Source organism: Camponotus vicinus, unplaced genomic scaffold, assembly GCF_025532165.1.
Source record: "Camponotus vicinus isolate PSW18456_S1 unplaced genomic scaffold, iyCamVici1.0 SCAF_14, whole genome shotgun sequence".
In the NCBI taxonomy this organism is placed as follows: domain Eukaryota; kingdom Metazoa; phylum Arthropoda; class Insecta; order Hymenoptera; family Formicidae; genus Camponotus; species Camponotus vicinus.
Window position 1 is genome coordinate 1,959,297 of NW_028141950.1, and position 27,021 is coordinate 1,986,317.

The 27,021-nt window shown below is 29.5% G+C and overlaps 7 protein-coding genes across 8 annotated transcripts in view; all 7 read left to right on the forward strand.

The window, feature by feature from the left end:
* Nucleotides 1-27,021, forward strand: part of LOC145965617 (uncharacterized) — a 33,054-nt gene that overhangs the window by 744 nt on the left and 5,289 nt on the right. Inside the window, exons 4-27 of the mRNA XM_083089281.1 lie at nt 24-74; nt 4,994-5,172; nt 5,274-5,406; nt 5,491-5,530; nt 7,892-8,153; nt 8,488-8,578; nt 8,650-8,786; nt 8,872-9,004; nt 17,038-17,324; nt 17,415-17,525; nt 17,628-17,718; nt 17,847-17,983; nt 18,082-18,214; nt 23,197-23,379; nt 23,495-23,614; nt 23,753-23,870; nt 23,974-24,238; nt 24,329-24,439; nt 24,542-24,632; nt 24,761-24,897; nt 24,999-25,131; nt 25,227-25,273; nt 26,562-26,721; nt 26,837-26,956. Coding sequence (XP_082945407.1) covers nt 24-74; nt 4,994-5,172; nt 5,274-5,406; nt 5,491-5,530; nt 7,892-8,153; nt 8,488-8,578; nt 8,650-8,786; nt 8,872-9,004; nt 17,038-17,324; nt 17,415-17,525; nt 17,628-17,718; nt 17,847-17,983; nt 18,082-18,214; nt 23,197-23,379; nt 23,495-23,614; nt 23,753-23,870; nt 23,974-24,238; nt 24,329-24,439; nt 24,542-24,632; nt 24,761-24,897; nt 24,999-25,131; nt 25,227-25,273; nt 26,562-26,721; nt 26,837-26,956 — 3,270 coding nt within the window. The remainder of the gene's footprint in view (nt 1-23; nt 75-4,993; nt 5,173-5,273; nt 5,407-5,490; nt 5,531-7,891; nt 8,154-8,487; nt 8,579-8,649; nt 8,787-8,871; nt 9,005-17,037; nt 17,325-17,414; nt 17,526-17,627; nt 17,719-17,846; nt 17,984-18,081; nt 18,215-23,196; nt 23,380-23,494; nt 23,615-23,752; nt 23,871-23,973; nt 24,239-24,328; nt 24,440-24,541; nt 24,633-24,760; nt 24,898-24,998; nt 25,132-25,226; nt 25,274-26,561; nt 26,722-26,836; nt 26,957-27,021) is intronic.
* On the forward strand, nt 746-2,721 carry LOC145964761 (odorant receptor 13a-like). Its single transcript, XM_083087850.1, has 9 exons — nt 746-901; nt 972-1,091; nt 1,282-1,399; nt 1,481-1,742; nt 1,863-1,979; nt 2,073-2,163; nt 2,236-2,372; nt 2,456-2,588; nt 2,671-2,721. The coding sequence occupies exons 1-9, from the start codon at nt 761-763 to the stop codon at nt 2,719-2,721; spliced, it is 1,170 nt and encodes a 389-aa protein (XP_082943976.1). The 5' UTR covers nt 746-760.
* On the forward strand, nt 3,323-5,061 carry LOC145964758 (uncharacterized). Its single transcript, XM_083087842.1, has 5 exons — nt 3,323-3,658; nt 3,772-3,891; nt 4,052-4,506; nt 4,590-4,706; nt 4,810-5,061. The coding sequence occupies exons 1-5, from the start codon at nt 3,515-3,517 to the stop codon at nt 4,910-4,912; spliced, it is 939 nt and encodes a 312-aa protein (XP_082943968.1). The 5' UTR covers nt 3,323-3,514; the 3' UTR covers nt 4,913-5,061.
* LOC145964763 (uncharacterized) lies at nt 7,145-7,945 on the forward strand. The gene is made up of 3 exons (XM_083087853.1): nt 7,145-7,310; nt 7,380-7,499; nt 7,693-7,945. Exons 1-3 carry the CDS (start codon nt 7,170-7,172, stop codon nt 7,819-7,821), a joined length of 390 nt encoding a protein of 129 aa, XP_082943979.1. The 5' UTR covers nt 7,145-7,169; the 3' UTR covers nt 7,822-7,945.
* LOC145964756 (odorant receptor 4-like) lies at nt 9,891-12,257 on the forward strand. 2 transcript variants are annotated; one of them, XM_083087839.1, is made up of 10 exons: nt 9,891-10,001; nt 10,077-10,294; nt 10,365-10,484; nt 10,671-10,788; nt 10,870-11,131; nt 11,247-11,363; nt 11,462-11,552; nt 11,637-11,773; nt 11,856-11,988; nt 12,074-12,257. In XM_083087839.1, exons 2-10 carry the CDS (start codon nt 10,154-10,156, stop codon nt 12,122-12,124), a joined length of 1,170 nt encoding a protein of 389 aa, XP_082943965.1. In that variant the 5' UTR covers nt 9,891-10,001; nt 10,077-10,153; the 3' UTR covers nt 12,125-12,257. The 2 variants fall into 2 exon arrangements, with proteins under 2 accessions (XP_082943965.1, XP_082943966.1); XM_083087840.1 differs by having other exon boundaries at nt 11,041-11,131.
* LOC145964766 (odorant receptor 4-like) lies at nt 14,229-15,443 on the forward strand. Its single transcript, XM_083087856.1, has 5 exons — nt 14,229-14,447; nt 14,547-14,637; nt 14,722-14,858; nt 14,944-15,076; nt 15,164-15,443. The coding sequence occupies exons 1-5, from the start codon at nt 14,395-14,397 to the stop codon at nt 15,212-15,214; spliced, it is 465 nt and encodes a 154-aa protein (XP_082943982.1). The 5' UTR covers nt 14,229-14,394; the 3' UTR covers nt 15,215-15,443.
* Nucleotides 19,737-21,952, forward strand: LOC145964759 (odorant receptor 22c-like). The gene is made up of 9 exons (XM_083087844.1): nt 19,737-19,781; nt 19,897-20,016; nt 20,160-20,277; nt 20,389-20,653; nt 21,025-21,135; nt 21,236-21,326; nt 21,456-21,592; nt 21,689-21,821; nt 21,902-21,952. The coding sequence occupies exons 1-9, from the start codon at nt 19,737-19,739 to the stop codon at nt 21,950-21,952; spliced, it is 1,071 nt and encodes a 356-aa protein (XP_082943970.1).

Sequence of the window (27,021 nt, forward strand, 5' to 3'; positions counted from 1 at the left end):
AATTTTAACTTATCTTTACCTAGGTCTTGCAAACTTCGATGTCGTACTTTACGGTACTATCATCCTTTCACGAATAAATTGTCAGCCGATGATTATGATTAGTATGTATAAAAAATATGTGAAAAATATCGCTGAAATTTAGTAGGAATGTAATATTATAATTATATCGGATAGCGAAAAAATATATATTTATATTCTATAAAATTTAGTATATAAAACACACATGTGTGTAAAGTAATAAAGTATTATTTTGTTATCGATATTACGGTTTACTTGTTACATGCTTCTTCTTCCTCTGAATAATAATAATAATAATAATAATATTTCAATAATACGGATCACGCTCGCGTTGCACTTTTTCTCGAGAGTTTCGAAGAAAACTCGCACGCAGGAACTCTACCAGCAGCCGGTATTATTTTCGTGATATTGTTTGACTCCGATCGATAGCTCTCTCCCTTCGGGAGGGACATGGACGGCGGCCCCACTTGTCAATTAAGAGTTACATTATATTTAGTGTCAAAGGAACAAATGCTATGTCTGTCTATAAAATATATATGTCAGCTGTTAAACCACGCAACATGCATGGAACTGTTTTGCGAAAATCAAAATGTATGTATAACAGTATTATTGTTATGAGGGGGTGTATGTCCCTGCTGTCTTTCGTATTTCCGTGTTTCATCCCCAAGGATAAGCTACTGGTTGTAAAAAGTTTCATTAGTCGATCTCGCGCTGCCGAAAACGCAGTGTCTCTTTAAAAGTTATGGATACTCAGAATCATTATTACAATACTGTTTCCAAAATATCATCGTTCACTGGTGTGTGGCCGTTTTTGAAACCAAGAGCAAGACTATTTCGTGTTACTCTAATGACAATAACTATATTTACTATCTTCATCCCGCAGGTAAATTGATATGTATCTAATGTGATTAATGCAAGGAATTTCTAGCAAAAGTTAGAAGTAATATTTTCAGATAGCATATCAATTTACATGCAAGAGAGACCTGCACTGTATTTTTGAGGGGTGCTCGTCGTATCTGCTGTCGTCTATAGCTGCGTTAAAGGTGTACACATTTCATTTAAACAATAACACAGTACGTTTTATGAGATACGTGTTGCGATTAAATATTCTTACAGGATCAATTTTAAAAACCACAGTTTGAAAAAAAGAATAGAAGAAGAGAAAGAAAATTAAATTCTATCTTAATTTTTCTTTATTTTCATGGATTATTTCATCAAATTGTGAGAATAAAAAATCGCTATTAATCGTCGATGTTTTGTCAGATTAAAGACCTTACTCGACACCTGTTCATCGATTGGAAGAAAGTCAGAAGTCCTGAAGAATACGAAATAATGAAATCGTATGCCCGGAATAGTCGCCGATTCTCTCTGATATATTCGGGTGAGGACTGATTAAAAGAATAATATATACTCCATTCTTTTCTAAATCTGTCTTTTCTAAATCTTATTTTGTATCTTGCAGTATATTGCTCAATGGCGGTATTTATGTTTATGTCAATGTCCCTTATACCATTCGTACTCGATATCGTATTGCCCCTCAATCAATCCCGTCCCATACTATCGCCGTATCCAGGATATTATTTCGTGGACATTCGCGAATATTTCTTGCAAATTTTCTGGCATTCTCTCATAGCCTGGCAGATTCTCATGACCGGCATAATTGCCCACGACTGCATGTACGTGACTTTCGTCGAGCATATTTGCAGCATGTTCGCTGTAATTGGGTAAGAAAATGGTTTAAGATACGAGCAAGCATGTATGTAAAAGCTGCAAAATGCTTTTTACGTGTAATTTATCTACAAAATATCAGTGAAATCGATGAATTATACGAATTACTTGCGCAGATTTCGCTTCGAGCGTTTATTTCATAATTATGATGAATCAACGGAGATCGTTGATCTGAACGATATGCATCGCAAAAAAGTTGCATTTATCGTGCGTACGCACCGAGAATCTTTAAAGTATATATATAAGAGTGAAATTTAACGTGTCCGTTTACAAATAAAAAAATATCCAGAATTGACAAAATTCATCTAATTTCTTTTTTATTATAGATACGCGGAACTTTTAGAAGATACTTTCAATATGCCCTTTGCTGCGCAAATATTGATGGTAACAATAGGAATGAGCGTTACCTTGTTACAAGTATTTATTAATTTATTATAAAATCGTACTCGAAACCTGGAAAATATTCAAACATTATATTTTTTTATGAAGATTTCACGGCAGGATGGCGATTTACTGGACTTGATAAGATATGTGTTATATGTCATTGGTCAACTGATTCATTTATTTCTTCTTAGTTTTGAGGGACAAAAACTAATAGATCATAGTCTTCAGACACGCGATAGGATGTAAGACATTTGATTTTTAACCACAGAAAATATCGGATCTATATTAATTTGCATTTAGCTCGCGCGTTTTTGCAACATTGCAGATACAATAGCGCCTGGTACAAAGCATCTATGAAATCGCAAAAGCTCCTGATGTTAGTGATGATAAAATGTCTTCGACCCTGCGTTTTAAGCGCCGGCAAAATTTACATTTTTTCTTTGGAAAGTTTCACCATGGTAAATACATAATTGTCACAAATTCCATTTTAGAGCTTTTTAATATGTGGTATATATATATGCGTATGCTTTTATTTCATAGATTCTACAAACTTCGATGTCATACTTCACAGTGCTTGCGTCATTTCAGTAGTTAACTATACCTCTACATTCAATAATTATCGTTTTAAACACATGTACATCACATTATACTTCATTTTTATATGATAATTACATAATGTTAATCACGTAATATCTCAAATTTATATTCTGACTTGCAAAGTCCTTGCAAACTTTATTATATCCTTAAGATATTATTGTAATCATGATATCAATCTTCCGAAAATATTTATCTGAAAAAATTACAATCCTTTTGTTTTTATTATTTCAAGTGACAATCAAGTGATGATGAAGTGACTTACGATATCAGGACGATATCATCAATATCAGAATCCAGTATAATGATTTTACAGAGTTGCAATATATTCTCAAAAAATAAAAATACAAAGATCCAGTTGTGCCAAATATTTCCTTAAGAAAATAAAATATATGTATTAATGTCATATGTCGAGGATCTGTTACACAGCAATTTTAATATACGTTTCGCAATATTCTGCATAGACACTATAGCATTATATCCAGTCATTAAATTGTATTGATATTCAGAAAAAAAAAACTCATTTACTTGGAAAGACTGATCGATACACGCGACGGGAGCTCATCTCGCCCATCGACAGGCTTTCATTCGCATTGGCATTGTATGCGTTACGAAGCATGACAAGCGAAATTAAAGGTTTCCGGGTGTATTATTTTCACGTAACGTTTTATTTTCTCGCTAAAACATTAATTCGTCCCTCTTTTTTAAAAACGACACAAAAGATGTAGTCGATTGTGCGCCGTCGTGGGTGAAATACTTCTCTGAAAAATTATCAGTATCATTACGGATTATGAAGTCCGTTTGGAATTATTATTACAGTATAACGAAAAGAATGCTGTTACTGGCTGGTCAGTGGCCTTATCAGAGAAAAAAAGAAAGATTGCTTCGAATGTCTCTGATGACTATAACTTCGCTTTCTATGATAGTTCCTCAGGTTGCAGGTTCTACATTTTATATTGAAAAAATTAAATTAAAAGAAAGTGTTTTCTTTAAATTTAAATACAATGATAACGATTTCTATAATCTCTATCAATAACGATTTTATAGATTGGCAAGTTCATACAGTGCGACAGAGATGTGCAATGCATTTTAACAATTGTACCGACGCATCTATTTCAACTTGTGGTTATCGTGAAGCTTTATACATGCCAATTTAACAATAGCAAAGTAAAGATATGAAAATTTATATTCTACATTGATAAACAATGCTTTTTAAATTTTTAATATTACTCATCACAATTACAGTCTTTCACAAAATTAATTATTTAATAAAATCTAATTCACAAAATTAATTATCTAATAAAATTTATGCGAGATATTTTCCTAGATTAAGGATCTCATTGATCAGGTGTATAGCGACTGGAAAAGCGTGGAAATCCCGGAAGAATGCGAAATTATGAAAACTTATGCTGCAAAAGCGAGACATTTTACTTTAATATATACATGTAAGTATAAACGGTTTGATTCTCATTTTATATATAACGAGAGATGGACGATTTTTATTTCGTATGTTGCAGTATATTATTTCATAGCTGCTCCTATATTTGTATTACTTACCCTGACACCGCAAATATTAGATATCGTTTTGCCACTCAATGAATCCCGCCCAATATTATTGCCTTACGAAGCGCACTATTTTGTTCGCGATGACACGGAATACTTCTTTTACATTTTCGTCCACGCTCTTGTGGGCATAGTAATACTTTGTATAGCGTTACTTGCGCATGATTGTATGATCCTGACTTGCATCGAACATGTCTGCGGCATCTTCGCCGTAGCTGGGTAATAATTTGCAATTTTCTTGCAATTTTTTTATATAATAAAATTTACCAAAACAAAGTCAATATTTAAATAGATTATTATAGATTTCGTTTCGAGAACTTGGCGTATAATGAAAATATTGATATACTGAATAATAATTTAAATAACATTTACAATCAAAAGATAGCGTTGTCCGTTCATGCACATTGGCGAGCTTTACAGTGAGTGTTTAATATGTTATGAAAGATGAATAAATGAATAAATAGTTATCGAAAGAATATTTTCAAGACAAATGTTATCGTAACATAAATTTGCTTTTCATAGATTCGCGGAGCTACTCGAAGATACCTTCTCTATAACTTTCATCATACAAATATTGATCAATACCGCAGTGATGAGCGTTACCTTGTTAAAAGTACGTGTTTAATTGTTAAGAGTATTGCAGTTGAATTTGCGATTCTTGTATACATTTCGAGAGTCGAATCATTATTCATACGGTTGCAATTAGCGAGATTGTGAGAAATTAAAACGTATTTATCGCGTTCTCGAGATCGCGGTTCAATTAGACGACGCTATGGAAGCAGTGAGATACATAGCGTTTGTTATTGGTCAATTGATTCATTTATTCTGCTTCAGTCTGCAAGGACAAAGACTGATAGACCACAGCCTACAAATGCGTGACAAGATGTAAGATATCGATTTCAATTGTAAAATAAGTATGTCATCGGTTCGCAACAAGGGGAAAGTTTAGCGATCGTTAAAATGCGTCTATCGTTGCAACATTGCAGATACAATGGCTCCTGGTACAAAATACCCGTAAAATCGCAAAGGATGCTCCTATACGTGATGAGACAATGTTTGCAGCCAAATTTTTTGAGCGCCGGCAAGATTTATATTTTTTCCCTGAAGAGCTTCACTACGGTAAAGATTAGATATTGACGAATATTCTGATACTATAACATATATCTAAAATTCTTTTAAGAATTCGGTACTCGTATTTTGAAGGTATTACAGTCTTCGATGTCGTATTTTACCGTACTCGCATCCTTTGAATAATCAATGGTCGATAATTGCTACTGGATAGTATTTCTGTACAAACACCATAATGTCATGACATAGACAATGACTTTCTAATTGCCTTATAGAATTATAATGTGTATACATAATCTTAATTCTTATTATATAAAAAGTTATTTTGTTAACTGCACTGCCACGTATAATTAAAATATTATTTAAATGAAATCCTAAACTTTTATTGTTTCACGAATGAAGCCAAAGAAATACTCGCTTAAAAAAGAAATAAACAGAGTTGGATAATGAGTAGTAAAAAAAAGATAATATTTAATGCTAATATATTTTCTTTATTTTAAAGCTTTATGTGTAATAAAATATATTAATTGTAATTAGTAAAGTACATTAAATAAAATTATAACAAGTTATTTATTTAAAAATTTCTTGAATAATACCCAATGTGTTTGCTCCTGTTTTTATTTTCACTGTGCATGTATACTTTTAATGATACGCAGTATTCCGAAATCTACTAATAAAGTTAGCACATCCACATCGAAATACACATTTTGTTTAATTCATATATTTATTATATATTTATTAGTCAATTATTAGTAATTATATATTTATTAGTATTAATTAATAATATTGTAATATTTCACATTTATATGTACAATTCATATTATCCTTTAGAATATTACTATTAATAAGAATTTTAAATTTTTAAAAATATTTATCTAAAATTTGTTACAATTTTTCCATTTTTGTTTTTGTCTTTGTTTCGAGTGATGATTACCTGAAAAACGACTTGTATTCATTTTATGGCATGTATTCATTTGAAAATTTAATAATGAAAATTATTCAGTCTTAATCTGCACTTTAAAAAAAAATTGCAACTGAAGTGTGCAAATATTATACGTCGAAAATTTATTTATTTATTTTTTTATTTTACATTCCACCTAAATACATGTATGTAATCGGAATTTACTCTATAATATTAAGATCTATACGTGTTATACGGCAGAAAATGCCATTCACAAGCATCTATTAAAACATTTACGTGTACGTATTATGGAGTGGAACATGTGTAAGAAGATAATGAATTTTCGACGTGCAGTATTTTTACATAGTATTAGTTTCTAATAAACATTTTATATAAATTTTAAAGAAATTTTATAGAAACTTTATTATATAGAAACATTGTATGCTTTTTTTCCTTTGAATAATAATAATAATATTTTGATAATGTGGATCACGTTCGCGTTGCACTTTTTCTCGAAAGTTTCGAAAAGAACTTGCACGCAGGAACTCGCTGTATAGCTGGTATTATTTTCGTAATATTATTTAACTCCGATCGATAACTCCTTCCCTTCGGGAGGAACATGAACGGCGGCCGCAATCGTCAATTAAGAGTTTCGTTACATTATATTTAGTGTCAATCGAATAAATGCTCTGTCTATAAGATACATGTGTCAACCGTTAATCTATGCGACATGTAACGGAACTGTTTTGCGAAAATCAAAATATATGTGTAGCAGTTTTATTGTTATGTTTAAGGGGATGTATGTTCCTGTTTTCTTAATTCCATGTTCCACCTCAGAGGATAAACTACTGTCGTACAAAATTTCATTAGTCAATCTCGCGGTGCCGAAAACGCAGTGTCTCTTTAAAAAGTTATGGATAGTCAGAATCATTATTACAATACTATTTACAAAATATCATCGCTCACTGGTTTGTGGCCCTATTTAAAACCAAGAGCAAGAATATTTCGCGTTACTCTATTCACAATAACTATATTTACTATCTTCGTCCCTCAGGTAAATTTATGTGCATTTAATGTGACTAACGTAAGGAATATCTTGTAAAAATTAAAATAATATTTTCAGATAGCATTTCAATTTACATGCAAGGAAGACTTGCAGTGTACTTTTAAATCGAGTACGTCGTATCTGCTAACAATTTCGATTATGTTAAAGGTGTATACGTTTCAATTAAATATCAACACAGTAGGTTTTATGAGATATGTGTTAGGATTAAATATTCTAATAAGATCAATTTTAAAAACAACAGTTTGAAAAAAAGAATAAAAGAAGAGAAAGAAAATTAAATCCTATCTTAATTATTCTTCATAATCATGAACTGTTTCATTAAATTGTGAGAAAAAAAATCGCTATTAATTGATCGCTAATGTTTTGCCAGATTAAAGATCTTACTCGACACCTGTTTGTCGACTGGGAAAAGGCTGAAAGTCCCGAAGAATACGAAATAATGAAATCGTATGCCCAGAGTAGTCGCCGATTCTCTCTGATATATTCGGGTGAGGACTGATTAAAAGAATAATGTATACTCCATTCTTTTATAACTCTGTCTTCTCTAAGTCTTATTTTGCATCTTACAGTATATTGCTCAATAGCGGTATTTACTTTTATGTCAATGTCCCTTATACCATTCATACTCGATATCGTATCGCCTCTCAATCAATCCCGTCCCGTGCTACCACCGTATCCGGGATACTATTTCGTGGACATTCGCGAATATTTCTTGCAAATTTTCTGGCATTCTCTCATAGGCTGGCAGATTCTTATGACCGGCATAATCGCCCACGATTGCATGTATGTCACGTTCGTCGAGCACATTTGCTGCATGTTTGCTGTGATTGGGTAAGAAAATAATTTAAGACGCAAGCACGTATATAAAAGCTGCAAAATGTTTTTTTATGTGTAATTTATTCGAAAAATGTCAGTGAAATCGATGAATCGCACAGAATTACTTGCACAGATTTCGCTTCGAGCATTTAATCTATAGTCATGATGAATCAACGGAGATCGTTGATCTGAACGATATGTATCGCAAAAAAGTTGCATTTATCGTGCGTACCCACCGAGAATCTTTAAAGTATGTATACAAGAGCGAAATTTAACAAGTCTATTTACAAATAAAAAAACATCCAGACAAGCGAATAATTACATTTCATTTATTTTTTACTTGTTATAGATATGCGAAACTTTTAGAAGATACTTTCAATATACCTTTTGCTGCACAAATGTTGATAGCGACAATTGGGATGAGCGTTACCTTGTTACAAGTATTTATTAATTTATTATAAAATCGTACTCAAAATATGCAAAATATTCAAACATTTTGTTTTTTATAAAGATCTCACAGCAGGATGGAGATTTACTGGAATCGATAAGATACGTGTTATATGTCATTGGTCAACTGATTCATTTATTCCTTCTTAGTTTTGAGGGACAAAAACTAATAGATCATAGTCTTCAGACACGCGATAGAATGTAAGACATTCGTTTTTGAATTACACAGAAAATATCGGATTTATGTTAGTTTGCATTTAGCTCGCACGTTTTTGCAACATTGCAGATACAATAGCGCCTGGTACAATGCATCTATGAAATCGCAAAAGCTACTCATGCTGGTGATGATGAAATGTCTTCGACCCAGCGTTTTAAGCGCCGGCAAAATTTACATTTTTTCTCTGGAAAGTTTCACCGCGGTAAAGCACGCATAATTGTTACAAAATTCCATTTTAGAGCTTTTTAATGTGGCATATTTATGGGTATGTGCTTTTATTTCATAGGTTCTACAAACTTCGATGTCATACTTCACAGTGCTCGCGTCCTTTCAGTAGTTAGCAATATTTCTACATCCAGTAATTAGCGTTTTAAACCCATATATCTCGAAAACATCACATTATATTTCATTTTTATATTATAATTACATAATTTTGTTAATCACGTAATGCCTCAAATTTATATTCTGACTTACAACCGCTTTATTCACACACGATTGCGCGATCTTAACTTATATCCAGCATGTCTGTGATATCTTTGCCGATAAGAAAAATTTTTCTTTTTGTATCTCTATGTAATAAATTTTGGAGGCAAAATTAACAGCTGATTTACCGTCCGAATGCATGTAGATTTTGTTTCAAAAACTTGGCATATAATATTAATATAAAAATAATAATATAGAAAAAAGAATGATATAGAAGATGTTTACGATCGAAACATAATATCATTGGCTTGTATACATCTACGAGCTTTAGAGTAAGTATATAACGATATATTTTATTTGTATGAAAATAAATTAATAAATATTTATTTATAAAAGTTTGCAATAAACATTTTATAGAAATTTTAAAAAAATTTTATAGAAATTTTACAGAAATATTACATACTTTATTTTCCTTTAAATAATAATAATATTTTAATAATGTGGATCATGTTACTTTTTCTCGAGGGTTTCGAAGAGAACTTGCACGCAGAAACTCGCTATATAGCTGGTATTATTTTCGTAGTATTATTTAGACTCCGATCGATAGCTCCCTCCCTCCCGGGAGGGACATGGACGGCAGCCTCTCTGGTCAATTAAGAGTTTCGTTACATTATATTTAGCGTCAAAGGAACAAATGCTATGTCTGTCTATAAAATACATGTGTCAACCGTTAATCTATGCGACATATAACGGAACTGTTTTGCAAAAATCAAAATGTATGTATAGCAGTTTTATTGTTATGTTTAAGGGAATGTATGTCCGTGTTTTCTTAATTCCATGTTCCATCCCAGAGGATAAGCTATCGGTCGTATAAAGTTTCATTAGTCGACCTCGTGGTGCCGAAGACGCAGTGTCTCTTTAAAAAGTTATGGATAGTCAGAATCATTATTACAATACTATTTACAAAATATCATCGCTCACTGGTTTGTGGCCCTATTTAAAACCAAGAGCAAGAATATTTCGCGTTACTCTATTCACATTTACTATATTTACTGTCTTAGTTCCTCAGGTAAATTTATGTGCATTTAATGTGATTAACGTAAGGAATACCTTCTAAAAGTTAAAAATAATATTTTCAGATAGCATTTCAATTTACATGCAAGGAAGATCTGCTGTGTACTTTCAAGGCGAGTACGACGTATCTGCTAACTATTTCGATTATGTTAAAGGTGTATACGTTTCAATTAAATATCAACACAGTACGTTTTATGGGACATGTGTTAGGATTAAGTATTCTAATAAGATCAATTTTAAAAACAACAGTTTGAAAAAGAGAATAGAAGAAGAGAAAGAAAATTAAATCCTATCTTAATTATTCTTTATAATCATGGACTGTTTCATTAAATTGTGAGAAGAGAAGTCGCTATTAATTGATGTTTTACCAGATTAAAGATCTTACTCAACACCTGTTTGTCGACTGGGAAAAGGCTGAAAGTCCCGAAGAATACGAAATAATGAAATCGTATGCCCAGAGTAGTCGCCGATTCTCTTTGATATATTCGGGTGAGGACTGATTAAAAGAATAATATATACTCCATTCTTTTATAACTCTGTCTTCTCTAAGTCTTATTTTGCATCTTACAGTATATTGTTCAATGGCGATATTTATATTTGTATCAATATCCCTTATACCATTCGTACTCGATATCGTATCGCCCCTCAATCAATCCCGTCCGGTACTACTGCCGTATCCGGGATACTATTTCGTGGACATTCGCGAATACTTTTTGCAAATTTATTTGCACTCTCTCGTAGCCTGGCAGATTCTTACGACCGGCGTAATCGCCCACGATTGCATGTACGTGACTTTCGTCGAGCATATTTGCAGCATGTTCGCTGTGATTGGGTAAGAAAATGATTTAAGATGCAACACGTATATAAAAACTGCAAAATGTTTTTTATGTGTAATTTATTCGAAAAATGTCAGTGAAATCAATGAATCGTACGAATTATTTGCACAGATTTCGCTTCGAGCATTTAATCTATAGTCATGATGAACCAACGGAGATCGTTGATCTGAACGATATGTATCGCAAAAAACTTGCATTTATAGTGCGTACCCATCGAGAATCTTTAAAGTATGTATATAAGAGCGAAATTTAACAAGTCTATTTGCAATAAAAAAACATCCAGACAAGCGAATAATTATATTTAATTTATTTTTTACTTGTTATAGATATGCAAAACTTTTAGAAGATACTTTCAATATACCTTTTGCTGCACAAATGTTGATAGCGACAATTGGGATGAGCCTTACCTTGTTACAAGTATTTATTAATTTATTATAAAATCGTACTCAAAAGATGCAAACAGATTGCAAAAGATTCAAACATTAAATTTTTATATTGAAGATCTCACGGCAGGATGGCGATTTACTGGACTTGATAAGATTCATGTTTTATGTCATTGCTCAACTGATTCATTTATTCATTTTTAATTTTGAGGGGCAGAAACTGATAGATCATAGTATTCAGACACGCGATAGAATGTAAGACATTCGTTTTTGAATTACACAGAAAATATCGGGTTTATGTTAGCATTTAGCTCGCACGTTTTTCGCAACATTGCAGATACAATAGCGCCTGGTACAAAGCATCTATGAAATCGCAAAAGCTACTCATAATGGTGATGATGAAATGTCTTCGACCCACCGTTTTAAGCGCTGGCAAAATTTACATTTTTTCTTTGGAAAATTTCACCGCGGTAAAGCATGCATAATTGTCACAAATTCTATTTTACAGCTTTTTTAATATGTGGTATATGTATGAATACGTGTTTTTATTTCTAGGTTTTACAAACTTCGATGTCATACTTCACAGTGCTCGCGTCCTTTCAGTAGTTAGCAATATTTCTACATCCAGTAATTAGCGTTTTAAACCTATACATATATCTCGAAAACATCACATTATGTTTCATTTTTATATTATAATTACATAATTTTGTTAAACGTAATGCCTCAAATTTATATTCGTAATGCCTCAAATTTATATTACACATTTTTATTACAATTATATTACACATTTTGTTACACGTAATGTCTCAAATTTATATTCTGACTTACAACCGCTTTACTCACACGATTGCACGATCTTAACTTATATCCAGCATGTCTGCGATATCTTTGCTGATAAGAAAAATTTTTCTTTTTGTATCTCTATGTAATAAATTTTGGAGGCAAAATTAACAGCTGATTTACCGTCCGAATGCATGTAGATTTTGTTTCAAGAACTTGGCATATAATATTAATATAAAAATAATAATATAGAAAAAAGAATGATATAGAAGATGTTTACGATCGAAACATAATATCATTGGCTTGTATACATCTACGAGCTTTAGAGTAAGTATGTAATGATATATTTTATTTGTATGAAAATAAATTAATAAATATTTATTTATAAAAGTTTGCAATAAACATTTTATAGAAATTTTAAAGAAATTTTATAGAAATTTTATAGAAATATTACATACTTTATTTTCCTTTAAATAATAATAATATTTTAATAATGTGGATCATGTTACTTTTTCTCGAGGGTTTCGAAGAGAACTTGCACGCAGAAACTCGCTATATAGCTGGTATTATTTTTGTAGTATTATTTAGACTCCGATCGATAGCTCCCTCCCTCCCGGGAGGAACATGGACGGCAGCCTCTCTGGTCAATTAAGAGTTTCGTTACATTATATTCAGCGTCAAAGGAACAAATGCTATGTCTGTCTATAAAATACATGTGACAACCGTTAATCTAGGCGACATGTAACGGAACTGTTTTGCGAAAATCAAAATGTATGTATAGCAGTTTTATTGTTATGCTTGAGGGGATGTATGTCCCTGTTCTCTTAATTCCATGTTCCATCCCAGAGGATAAGCTATCGGTCGTACAAAGTTTTATTAGTCGACCTGGCGGTGCCGAAGACGCAGTGTCTCTTAAAAACTATGGATGCTACTTGGAATTATTATTACAATTTTGTTTACAAAATATCATCGCTCATTGGTTTGTGGCCGTTTTTGAAACCAAGAACAAGAATATTTCGCGTTACTGTATTCACAATAACTTCATTTACTGCTTTCATCCCTCAGGTAAATTTATGTGCATTTAATATGATTAATGCAGGGAATTTCTTGCAAAAGTTAAAAATAATATTTTCAGATAGCATATCAATTTACATGCAAGGAAGACCTGCCGTGTACTTTTAAGGCGAGTACGTCGTACCTGTATACGATTTTGATTATGTTAAAGATGTACACATTTCAATTAAACATCAACACAGTACGTTTTGATGAAATGCGATTAAGTGTTGCGTGTTGCGATTAAGTATTCTTACAAGATCAATTTTAAAAACCACAGTTTGAAAAAGAGAATAAAAGAAGAGAGAAAAAATTAAATTCTATCTTAGTTTTTTCTTATTATATTTTCATAGACTGTTTCATCAAATTGTGAGAAAAAAATCGCTATTAATCGATGTTTTGTCAGATGAAAGACCTTACTCGACACCTGTTCATCGATTGGAAAAAAACCGAAAGTCCCGAAGAATACGAAATAATGAAATCATATGCCCAGAATAGTCGCCGATTCTCTCTGATGTATTTAAGTGAGGATTGATAAAAAAAATGATATGTACTCTATTCTATTTCTGTCTTTTCTAAATCTTATTTTACATCTTGTAGTATATTGCTCAATGGCGATATTTATATTTGTATCAATATCCCTTATACCATTCGTACTCGATATCGTATCGCCCCTCAATCAATCCCGTCCGGTACTACTGCCGTATCCGGGATACTATTTCGTGGACATTCGCGAATATTTCTTGCAAATTTTCTGGCACTCTCTCGTAGCCTGGCAGATTCTTACGACCGGCATAATTGCCCACGATTGCATGTACGTGACTTTCGTCGAGCATATTTGCAGCATGTTCTCTGTGATTGGGTAAGAAAATGATTTAAGACGCAAACACGTATATAAAAACTGCAAAATGTTCTTTATGTGTAATTTATTCGAAAAATGTCAATGAAATCGATGAATCGTATACAATTACTTGCATAGATTTCGCTTCGAGCATTTAATTTATGGTCATGATGAAACAAAGGAAATCGTTGATCTGAACGATATGTATCGCAAAAAAGTTGCATTTCTCGTGCGTACGCACCGAGAATCTTTAAAGTATGTATGTAAGAGCGAAATTTAACAAGTCCGCTTATAAATAAAAAAACATCCAGAGAAGCGAATAGTTACATTTCATTTATTTTCTACTTGTTATAGATATGCCAAACTTCTAGAAGATACCTTCAATATACCTTTGGCTGCACAAATGTTGATAGTAACAATTGGGATGAGCCTTACCTTGTTACAAGTATTTATTAATTTATTATAAAATCGTACTCAAAAGATGCAAACAGATTGCAAAGGATTCAAACATTAAATTTTTATATTGAAGATCTCACGACAGGATGGCGATTTACTGGACTTGATAAGATACATGTTTTATGTCATTGCTCAACTGATTCATTTATTCATTCTTAATTTTGAGGGACAGAAACTGATAGATCATAGTGTTCAGACACGCGATAGAATGTAAGACATTTATTTTTGAATTACACAGAAAATATTAGATTTATGTTAGTTTGCATTTAGCTCGCACGTTTTTGCAACATTGCAGATACAATAGCGCCTGGTACAATGCATCTATGAAATCGCAAAAGCTACTCATAGTGGTGATGATGAAATGTCTTCGGCCTAGCGTTTTAAGCGCTGGCAAAATTTACATTTTTTCTCTGGAAAGTTTCACCGCGGTAAAGCACATGCATAATTGTCACAAATTCCATCTTAAAGCTTTTTTAATATGTGATATATATATGGGTACGTGTTTTTATTTCTAGGTTTTACAAACTTCAATGTCATACTTCACAGTGCTCGCATCCTTTCAATAGTTAGGTTAAGTATCCAGTAATTAGCGTTTTAAACCCATGTATCTCGAAAACATCACACTATACTTCATTTTTATATTATAATTACATAATTTTGTTAATTACGTAATATTTCAAATTTATATTCTGATTTGCAAAGTCCTTTCAAACTTTTTCATATACTTAAGATATTATTCTAATTATGGTTCCAAATTTTAAAAAATATTTATCTGAAAAAATTACAACTCTTTCATTTTTGTTTTTATTTTAAGCAGATAATCGAGTGATGAAGTACTGACGATATCAGGACATCATCAATATCAGAATTCAGTAATGATTTCCACAGGGTACCAATATATTTTCAGAAAATAAAAATGCAAAGATCAGTTGTATCAATTATTTCTTTAAGAAAATAAAATATATGTGTAATGTCACGTGTCGAGGATTTGTTACACAGCAATTTTGATATATCACGTTTCGCAATATTCGGCATAGACACTATATCCGGTCATTAAATTGTATTGATATTAAAAAAAAAAACTTATTATTTGCTTGGAAAGGCTAATCGATACACGCGACAGAAACTTAAATACACATAATAATATATAATAATATTTCCTAAATATTACTATTAATCACAATTTTAAATTTTCAAAAATGTTTATCTAAAATTTGCTACAATTTTTCCATTTTTGTTTTTCTATTTTTGTTTCGAGTGATGATTATCTGAGAAGCGACTTCATGTATCCTTTTTAGAATCCAATAATAAGAATTATTCAGTCCTAATCTATTCTTTAAAAAAAGGTCGTCACTAATGCGTGCAAATATTATACGTGGAATTTATTTTTATATTGATATTTTTTGTTACGTTACATCCCATGTAAATACATGTATATAATCGGAACTTACTCCATAATATTAAAATCGATACGTTGTATGCCAGGAAATGCTACCTATAGTGACAAGCATCTATTAAAATACACATTGTATGTATTATGGAGGGATAGGTATTGGGACATGCATAATAAAACGTTTTCGAGGTACAGTACTATTACATAGTACTTTATTCCCCTTCTTTGATACATTCATTCGTTTTTTGCTATGGAAAACGAGCAGAAAAATTTAGTCGATTGCGAGCCGTCGAAAACGAAGTATCTCTCTGAAAAATATGGAGTATATCTGGAATTATTATTATAGTGTTACCAAGAAAATGCTATCATTCGCTGGACAATGGCCTTATCAAAAGAAAAGAGAGAGATTGCTTCGAACAACTCTATTGATTACGACCGAACTTTCTGTGATGATTACACAGGTTGTTACATCTATTTAGTGATTTCATATCTATAATTATAGATAAATTAAAAAATTCTTTGATTAAAACAAAACGTTGAGCTCTATAATGTGCTAATAAAGACGCTTTTAGGTGGGAAGAGTAATTCAATGTGACAAAAACATGCAATGTATTTTAATCGGTTTACCAACATATTTAGTGCACATTGTGATTATGGTGAAATTATTCGCGTGTCAATTTAATAGTAACAAAGTATGATAATAAAAAATTTATTATGTTAATAAAAAAAAATTTTCGAGTTTCTACGACTATTCATCATTGTATTTGTTGATTGTAGTCTGCTACAATGACTAGGAAATTATCTAACAAAATTTAATATTTAATATCATAGATTAAATATCTCACTGATCAATTATATTTCGACTGGAAAACTTTGGAAAGCCCGGAAGAATACGAAATTATGAAAACGTATGCAGCAAAAGCCAGATCGATTTCTTTGATTTACGCTTGTAAGGATGAATCGCTCTGTTCCAATTTTCCATATAACGGATGATAGATTTGTTTCATTTTTGTTGCAGTATATTACCTCATATGTTGTCCCATGTTTATATTTACTAGCCTCGTACCAAAGATATTAGATATCGTGTTGCCCCTCAATGAATCTCGCCCTATATTAATGCCTCACGAATGTCACTATTTCGTTAGCGACGATAGAGAATACTTCTATTATATTTTTCTCCACGCTTTTATATCTATAATAATACTTATATCCCCTTTACTCGCACACGATTGCGTGATCCTGACCTATATCGAGCATGTCTGCGGAATTTTTGCTGTAGCTGGGTAAGAAAAAAAATTTTTTTTTTGTTCTTTTAATATAATAAATTTTAGAGACAAAATTAATAGCTAACTGTACTATTCAAATGCATGTAGATTTCGTTTCAAAAACTTGGCACATAATACTGACATAGAGAATAATAATATAGAAAATGTTTACGATAAAAAAATAGTATCATCAGTTCATACACATTGGCGAGCTTTAGAGTAAGTATATAATGATATTTTTATGTGTATGAAAATAAATTAATAAATATTTAATTTAAAAAATTTTAATATACGTTTTATAGAAATATTTATTTGTCATAGATTCGCGGAGTTTCTTGAAAATACCTTCTCTGTAACTTTAATTATACAAATGTTAATAGTTATCATAGCAATGAGTCTCACCTTATTTCAAGTATGTACTTAATTGTTAAAGATATTGCAATGCAATTTACAATATTTATATATTTCATTTATAAAATCAAAAATTTTTACATATATTTGTAATTAATAACAAGTTAAAATATATTTATTACATTCGAGATGGCAGTACAATTAGAAGATCCTATAGAAACGATGAGGAATACTGCATTTGTTGTTGGTCAATTGATTCATATATTCTGCTTCAGTCTGCAAGGCCAGAAATTGATAGACCACAGTTTACAAATGCAAGATAAGATGTGAGATAATTCAAATTGTAAAATTTATAAATCTGCAGTCGATTTGAAATCAACATCAAAAAGTAATCATTAAAATGCGTTTTGTTGCAAAATTGCAGATATAACTGCTCCTGGTACAAAATACCAGTAAAATCACAAAGGTTGCTTCTAAACGTGATGAGAAGAAGTCTGCAACCCAATATTTTAAGCGCTGGCGGAATTTATATTTTTTCTCTAAAGAGCTTTATGTCGGTAAATAGAAAGATTTTCACAAATAACTTAATGCATTAGCATGTGTTGTAATGGTTTAAAATAATTTTAAAAACATATGCTTTTTTATTTTAAAGGTTTTACAGTCTGCAGTATCGTATTTTACTGTACTCGCGTCTTTCCAGTAACCGATATTCAGTAAGATAGTATTTCTTGTACAAACATAATAAAGTTATGGTAATAGATTGTTGAATTGAAAATTATATATCTACTTATTTTAAAAAATTATCTCATTAGTCACACTATTGAAATATTGCACATTTTAAATAATTTAATATATTTTAAATAATTTAATATAATTTTAATATATTACAAGTGCAGCCAAACAAATAGTCGCTCATAAAAAAACGGACGATATTAGAAAATGAAAGAAAAAAATATTAAAAAGGATAATATTATAATAATTAATTTAAATGTGCTGACATATATTTATAATTTGATTTGTCTTGAGATAAATTATTATCGTCACAAATCGTATCAAATTTGAACAATGAACTACATTTGCACCTAAATATGTAGTAATACACAATATATAATGTTAGCTTAAAGATAAAAACAAGAGCAAGTCAAACTGATAACAAATATAAAAAATCCATCACAAAACATAAAATAATATATATATTAATCTTTATATATAAATTTTTTAATAGTCTATCTATTAGATTCCACACGATTTACTTTTTAGAAAACTTTAGAACAATTTTATATATTATTATGTATTACAATTAAATACTTTATAATTATTATATTACTCTCTTTTTTCTTTTCTTCCTTTTGTTATTCACATAAAATCCCAAAAGTTTTCAAAAAATGTTATTCAAATATATTATTTGCTATTAAAAATACTTATTTGAAAACTGAAAGAAGGTGTTGCAACTTTTAACTTTTGTTTCTCAGGTGATAAAACAATTGTACTTACTTTTAATAATTTAATAATTTAATAATAAATAAGAGAGTTTCAATATATCCTCAAATAAGAATAAAAAGTTTCGCCATGAATGCTAAGTAAAGAATGCGAATTCAAAAGAATAAAAAATAGAGTGTATATGTGTAAATACAACGTGTTGGAAATGTTTCACATAATTATTTAGTATGTTACGTTCTACAATATCTATATATTGACATCATAGCATTTGCATTGTAGCATTAAATATATGGATAAAATACTAGGGCTAAACCTATCTCCTTGCATATTATAATCGTTGCGCACGATAAGCTATCATCTTCACCAATGACAGACTGTGTTTCACAATTACATTACAAAGCGACACGTGGCAGGTAGTATTTTTCATGTAACATTCTATTATTTTTCACTAAAATATTTATTTCTTCCATATATCAAAAAATAAAAGGAAAAATTTAGTAGATTTCGTACAATCGAAATGAAAGGATCTTTCTGAAAAACATGCAGTCTATCTGGAATTATTATTACAATATTACCAAAAAAATGTTATCATTAATTGGCCAATGGCCTTATCAAACGAGAAAAGAAAAATTGCCCCGAATGGCTTTCGTGACAATAGTTGAGATTTCGATGTTGATTCCACAGGTACTATATCCAATTATAGATTATCTAATTGTGGAAAAGAACATTAAAAAGTTATTTCATTAAAATATAATAATAATTTATACACAAAATGTTGATCTGCTATTAACATTATTAGGTGGGAAAATTTATTCAATGTGATCAAAATCTACAATGTATTCTAATAAGTTTACCAACGACTCTAGTGTACTCTGTGATTATGATCAAGCTACTCACATGTCAATTTTACAGCAAGAAAGTATGATAATACTAGAAATTTATACTACATGTTTGAAATAAAAAACAACTACTTTTATAAGTTCTTATATAATCATTATTTGCGACAGTCTTCTATAATTATAAAATTATTTTTATTAGCAAAATTTAATATTTGTACTCTAGATTAAACATCTCACTGATCAATTATATATCGATTGGAAACATTTGAAAAGCCCGGAAGAACACGAAATTATGAAAATGTACGCAGCAAAAGCAAGATTGATTTCTTTGATTTACTCCTGTAAGAATAAATCGCTCTATTCCAATTTTATATACATATAATGATTACATGAGTACATAAATACATATATAATATGAATAATTACAATTAATTCGCTTAATTTTGTTACAGCGTATTATTTCATATGTTGTCCAATGTTTATATTTATTAGCCTTACACCGAAAATCTTAGATATCGTGATGCCCCTCAATGAATCCCGTCCTATATTAATGCCTCACGAAGCTCATTATTTCGTTAATGACGATAGAGAATACTTTTATCACATTTTTTTCCACGCTTCAATATCTATGATAATAATTGTAATGGCTTTACTTGCACACGATTGCGTGATCCTGACTTACATCGAGCATGTCTGCGGTATCTTTGCTGTAGCTGGGTAAGAAAAATTTATATTTTTCTTTCTGTCTTTTTAAAAAGAAACTACACGAATTAGATACATCAAAAGTTAATAAATCTAACATATTTTGAAATTCATGAATTTAACATTGCGCAACATTTAAAATTTCTATTTTTTTTTTTTAATTTCAAAATACATATTTTCATAAATTTGTGTGTACAATACTATAAAAATGTTCGTAGTACAGTTACTATACAAAAATTAATTTGATTTAAAATAATATATATATTTATGATTTTGAGATTAAATTATATTCTATAAGATAAAAATGTCTTCTATAGTGTTTTTCTATTTAGTTCCTTTTTAATATAATAAGTTAGCAAAGTGACATGTTCCTTAAATGAATGTAGATTTCGATTCGAAAATTTGGCACATAATATTGACATAGAAAATGAAAATATAGATATTATATATACTCAAAGAGTAGCATTATCCGTTCATGCACATTGGCGAGCACTACAGTAAGTATGCAGTAATAATATATTTTTATGTGTGCGAATAAATTAATAAATGTTTATTGAAAAAAATATATCATATTATAATAATATTAATTTGTCATAGATTCGCGGAGTTTCTTGAAAATACCTTCTCTGTAACTTTAATTATACAAATGTTCATAATTATCGTAGCAATGAGTGTCACCTTATTGCAAGTATGTGCTTAATTGTTAAAAATATTGCAATTTAATTTGCGACATTTGCATATTTTAAGAATCAAATTGTTACATATGTTTATAATTACCCAATGAATAACAAATTAAAATATATTTATTGCATTCGAGATGGTAATGCAATTAGGAAATTCTATTGAAATGGTGAGATACGCGGCATCTGTTATTGGTCAATTGATTCATATATTCTGCTTCAGTCTGCAAGGCCAGAAATTAATAGATCACAGTTTACAAATGCAGGATAAGATGTAAGATAACAATTCCAATTGTAAAATATCAGTCTGTAACAGTCTGTCAAATTCAAGAGAGTAATTATTGAAAATACCTATTGTTGCACATTGCAGATATAATTGCTCCTGGTACAAAATACCAGTGAAATCACAAAGATTGATTCTAAACGTGATGAGAAGAAGCCTGCAACCGAATATTTTAAGCGCTGGCGGAATTTATATTTTTTCGTTGAAAAGCTTTATGACGGTAAAAATCTGATACTAGCACATGTGTTGTAATAATTTAAAATAATTATTAAAACATATAATAATTTTTTTATTTTGAAGGTTTTGCAATCTGCAGTGTCGTATTTTACCGTACTCGCGTCTTTCCAGTAATCGATATCCAGATAGTATTTCTGTACAAACATAATAATGTTATGGCAATAGATTATTAAATTAAAAATTATTTTAATATTTTTATTTAAAAAAATTATCTCAATATGTATGCTATTGAAATGCACATTGAATTGCACATTTTAAATGTTACTATTTTACAAGTACTGTTAAACAGATAATCGCATATAAAGAAATGTACCAGAAATGGAAGAAATAGTAAAAAAGTTAATATTCTCAATATTATTTTAACTTTATTATTTGTCTTGACTAAGTTATCGTCACAAATGATAACAAATTTAGAAAATGAAGTAAATTATATTTTCATTTAAATATGTAGTAATGTTGGCTTGAAGATGTGAAAGCAAGAAGACTCAAATTCATAATTAGTACAAATCACAAAGTAATTACAAATCTCAAAGTAATATATACTTATACTCCCTAAAATGGAAAAATAATCTTTAAGTATAATTAAATTTTTTAACAATATATCTATTAGGATCCACAAAATTAATTTTTCTAGAAAGTTTTAGTACAGTTTTATATACATATATTATATTATAATTAAATACCCTTTTTTTTCACCCTTTCTTGTTATTCACATAAAATCTCAAAATATAAATTCTCGAAAAATATGATACTTAAGTATTATTTACTATTAAAAATATTTATTTTTGAATATTGAAAAAAATATAACTTAACTTTTGTTTCTCGGATGATGATAAAGCGATTTTATTTTCTATTTTATAATTTAATATTTTATTCTATAATTTAATGATAAGTGAAGCAGTTTCAATATATTGTTAAAATGAGAAAAAGCATCACTTTGAATGCTATAATACATAAGGAATGCGAATTCAGAAGAATAAAGAATAAAGTACATGCGTGAGAGTACATGTATGAAGAGTACATATAACTATAACGTAGAACGTTAGATGTTTCATATAATTATTTAGTATGTTACGTTCTACAATATTTATATATTGACATCGTAGCATTTGCATTGGACATTAAATTATGGATAAAATACTAGGACTACAAATCCCTCTAGGAAAACATATGCCTTTGCATATTATAATCGATATGTTCCGCGCGATAAGCTATCATCTTCACCAATGACAGACTGTGTTTCACAATTACATTACGAAGCGACACGTGACAGGTATTTTTCATATAACATTCTATTATTTTTCACTAAAATATTTATTTCTTCCATATATCGAAAAATGAAAGGAAAAATTTAGTAGATTTCGTACCATCGAAATGAAAGGATCTTTCTGAAAAGTATGCAGGCTATCTGGAATTATTATTACAATGTTACTAAGAAAATGTTATCATTAACTGGCCAATGGCCTTATCAAACGAGAAGAGAAAAATTGCCCCGAATGGCTTTCGTGACAATAGTCGAGATTTCGATGTTGATTCCACAGGTACTATATCCAATTATAGATTATCTAATTGTGGAAAAGAACATTAAAAAGTTATTTCATTAAAATATGATAATAATGTATACACAGAATGTTGATCTGCTGTTAACAATTCTAGGTAGGAAAATTTATTCAATGTGATCAAAATCTGCAATGTATTTTAATAAGTTTACCAACAACTCTAATGTATACTGTTATTTTGATAAAGCTACTCACATGCCAATTTAACAGCAAGAAAGTATGACAATACTAGAAACTTATGTAATTACATGTTTAAATAAAAAACAATTACTTTTATAAGTCCTTATAATCATTCTTTACGACAGTCTTTTATAATAATCAAATTATTTGGCAAAATTTAATATTTGTACTCTAGATTAAACATCTCACTGATCAATTATATATCGATTGGAAACATTTGAAAAGCCCGGAAGAACATGAAATTATGAAAATGTATGCAGCAAGAGCAAGATTGATTTCTTTGATTTATTCCTGTAAGAATAAATCGCTCTATTCCAATTTTATATATAATGATTACATGAATACATAAATATATGATATAAATAATTACATATGATTCGTTTCATTTTGTTACAGCGTATTATTTAATATGTTGTCCAATGTTTATATTTACTAGCCTCGTACCAAAGATATTAGATATCGTGTTGCCCCTCAATGAATCTCGCCCTATATTAATGCCTCACGAATGTCACTATTTCGTTAGCGACGATAGAGAATACTTCTATTATATTTTTCTCCACGCTTTTATATCTATAATAATACTTATGTCCCCTTTACTCGCACACGATTGCGTGATCCTGACCTATATCGAGCATGTCTGCGGAATTTTTGCTGTAGCTGGGTAAGAAAAAAAATTTTTTTTTTGTTCTTTTAATATAATAAATTTTAGAGACAAAATTAATAGCTAACTGTACTATTCAAATGCATGTAGATTTCGTTTCAAAAACTTGGCTCATAATACTGACATAGAGAATAATAATATAGAAAATGTTTACGATAAAAAAATAGTATCATCAGTTCATACACATTGGCGAGCTTTAGAGTAAGTATATAATGATATTTTTATGTGTATGAAAATAAATTAATAAATATTTAATTAAAAAAATTTTAATATACGTTTTATAGAAATATTTATTTGTCATAGATTCGCGGAGTTTCTTGAAAATACCTTCTCTGTAACTTTAATTATACAAATGTTAATAGTTATCATAGCAATGAGTCTCACCTTATTTCAAGTATGTACTTAATTGTTAAAGATATTGCAATGCAATTTACAATATTTATATATTTCATTTATAAAATCAAAAATTTTTACATATATTTGTAATTAATAACAAGTTAAAATATATTTATTACATTCGAGATGGCAGTACAATTAGAAGATCCTTTAGAAACGATGAGGAATACTGCATTTGTTGTTGGTCAATTGATTCATATATTCTGCTTCAGTCTGCAAGGCCAGAAATTGATAGACCACAGTTTACAAATGCAAGATAAGATGTGAGATAATAATTCAAATTGTAAAATTTATAAATCTGCAGTCGATTTGAAATCAACATCAAAAAGTAATCATTAAAATGCGTTTTGTTGCAAAATTGCAGATATAACTGCTCCTGGTACAAAATACCAGTAAAATCACAAAGGTTGCTTCTAAACGTGATGAGAAGAAGTCTGCAACCCAATATTTTAAGCGCTGGCGGAATTTATATTTTTTCTCTAAAGAGCTTTATGTCGGTAAATAGAAAGATTTTCACAAATAACTTAATGCATTAGCATGTGTTGTAATGGTTTAAAATAATTTTAAAAACATATGCTTTTTTATTTTAAAGGTTTTACAGTCTGCAGTATCGTATTTTACTGTACTCGCGTCTTTCCAGTAACCGATATTCAGTAAGATAGTATTTCTTGTACAAACATAATAAAGTTATGGTAATAGATTGTTGAATTGAAAATTATATATCTACTTATTTTATCCTTATTTTAAAAAATTATCTCATTAGTCACACTATTGAAATATTGCACATTTTAAATAATTTAATATATTTTAAATAATTTAATATAATTTAATATAATTTTAATATATTACAAGTGCAGCCAAACAAATAGTCGCTCATAAAAAAACGGACGATATTAGAAAATGAAAGAAAAAAATATTAAAAGGGATAATATTATAATAATTAATTTAAATGTGCTGACATATATTTATAATTTGATTTGTCTTGAGATAAATTATTATCGTCACAAATCGTATCAAATTTGAACAATGAACTACATTTGCACCTAAATATGTAGTAATACACAATATATAATGTTAGCTTAAAGATAAAAACAAGAGCAAGTCAAACTGATAACAAATATAAAAAATCCATCACAAAACATAAAATAATATATATATTAATCTTTATATATAAATTTTTTAATAGTCTATCTATTAGATTCCACACGATTTACTTTTTAGAAAACTTTAGAACAATTTTATATATTATTATGTATTACAATTAAATACTTTATAATTATTATATTACTCTCTTTTTTCTTTTCTTCCTTTTGTTATTCACATAAAATCCCAAAAGTTTTCAAAAAATGTTATTTAAATATATTATTTGCTATTAAAAATACTTATTTGAAAACTGAAAGAAGGTGTTGCAACTTTTAACTTTTGTTTCTCAGGTGATAAAACAATTGTACTTACTTTTAATAATTTAATAATTTAATAATAAATAAGAGAGTTTCAATATATCCTCAAATAAGAATAAAAAGTTTCGCCATGAATGCTAAGTAAAGAATGCGAATTCAAAAGAATAAAAAATAGAGTGTATATGTGTAAATACAACGTGTTGGAAATGTTTCACATAATTATTTAGTATGTTACGTTCTCTACAATATCTATATATTGACATCATAGCATTTGCATTGTAGCATTAAATATATGGATAAAATACTAGGACTAAACCTATCTCCTTGCATATTATAATCGTTGCGCACGATAAGCTATCATCTTCACCAATGACAGACTGTGTTTCACAATTACATTACAAAGCGACACGTGGCAGGTAGTATTTTTCATGTAACATTCTATTATTTTTCACTAAAATATTTATTTCTTCCATATATCAAAAAATAAAAGGAAAAATTTAGTAGATTTCGTACAATCGAAATGAAAGGATCTTTCTGAAAAACATGCAGTCTATCTGGAATTATTATTACAATATTACCAAAAAAATGTTATCATTAATTGGCCAATGGCCTTATCAAACGAGAAAAAAAAAATTGCCCCGAATGGCTTTCGTGACAATAGTTGAGATTTCGATGTTGATTCCACAGGTACTATATTCAATTATAGATTATCTAATTGTGGAAAAGAACATTAAAAAGTTATTTCATTAAAATATAATAATAATTTATACACAAAATGTTGATCTGCTATTAACATTATTAGGTGGGAAAATTTATTCAATGTGATCAAAATCTACAATGTATTCTAATAAGTTTACCAACGACTCTAGTGTACTCTGTGATTATGATCAAGCTACTCACATGTCAATTTTACAGCAAGAAAGTATGATAATACTAGAAATTTATACTACATGTTTGAAATAAAAAACAACTACTTTTATAAGTTCT

Coding starts and splice junctions, on each gene's coding strand:
- LOC145964761 (XM_083087850.1), top strand. CDS start 761: ATGGATACTCAGAATCATTATTACAATACTGTTTCCAAAATATCATCG. Junction 1,980..2,072: donor ACGCACCGAGAATCTTTAAA/GTATATATATAA, acceptor TTTTTATTATAG/ATACGCGGAACTTTTAGAAG. Junction 2,373..2,455: donor CTTCAGACACGCGATAGGAT/GTAAGACATTTG, acceptor GCAACATTGCAG/ATACAATAGCGCCTGGTACA.
- LOC145964758 (XM_083087842.1), top strand. CDS start 3,515: ATGAAGTCCGTTTGGAATTATTATTACAGTATAACGAAAAGAATGCTG. Junction 3,659..3,771: donor TTTCTATGATAGTTCCTCAG/GTTGCAGGTTCT, acceptor ACGATTTTATAG/ATTGGCAAGTTCATACAGTG. Junction 4,507..4,589: donor GGCATCTTCGCCGTAGCTGG/GTAATAATTTGC, acceptor AGATTATTATAG/ATTTCGTTTCGAGAACTTGG.
- LOC145964763 (XM_083087853.1), top strand. CDS start 7,170: ATGGATAGTCAGAATCATTATTACAATACTATTTACAAAATATCATCG. Junction 7,311..7,379: donor TTACTATCTTCGTCCCTCAG/GTAAATTTATGT, acceptor TAATATTTTCAG/ATAGCATTTCAATTTACATG. Junction 7,500..7,692: donor TTCAATTAAATATCAACACA/GTAGGTTTTATG, acceptor ATGTTTTGCCAG/ATTAAAGATCTTACTCGACA.
- LOC145964756 (XM_083087839.1), top strand. CDS start 10,154: ATGGATAGTCAGAATCATTATTACAATACTATTTACAAAATATCATCG. Junction 10,485..10,670: donor TTCAATTAAATATCAACACA/GTACGTTTTATG, acceptor ATGTTTTACCAG/ATTAAAGATCTTACTCAACA. Junction 10,789..10,869: donor ATTCTCTTTGATATATTCGG/GTGAGGACTGAT, acceptor TGCATCTTACAG/TATATTGTTCAATGGCGATA.
- LOC145964766 (XM_083087856.1), top strand. CDS start 14,395: ATGTATCGCAAAAAAGTTGCATTTCTCGTGCGTACGCACCGAGAATCT. Junction 14,638..14,721: donor TGAGCCTTACCTTGTTACAA/GTATTTATTAAT, acceptor TTTATATTGAAG/ATCTCACGACAGGATGGCGA. Junction 15,077..15,163: donor CTCTGGAAAGTTTCACCGCG/GTAAAGCACATG, acceptor TTTTATTTCTAG/GTTTTACAAACTTCAATGTC.
- LOC145964759 (XM_083087844.1), top strand. CDS start 19,737: ATGGCTTTCGTGACAATAGTTGAGATTTCGATGTTGATTCCACAG. Junction 20,017..20,159: donor GTCAATTTTACAGCAAGAAA/GTATGATAATAC, acceptor TTTGTACTCTAG/ATTAAACATCTCACTGATCA. Junction 20,278..20,388: donor GATTTCTTTGATTTACTCCT/GTAAGAATAAAT, acceptor ATTTTGTTACAG/CGTATTATTTCATATGTTGT.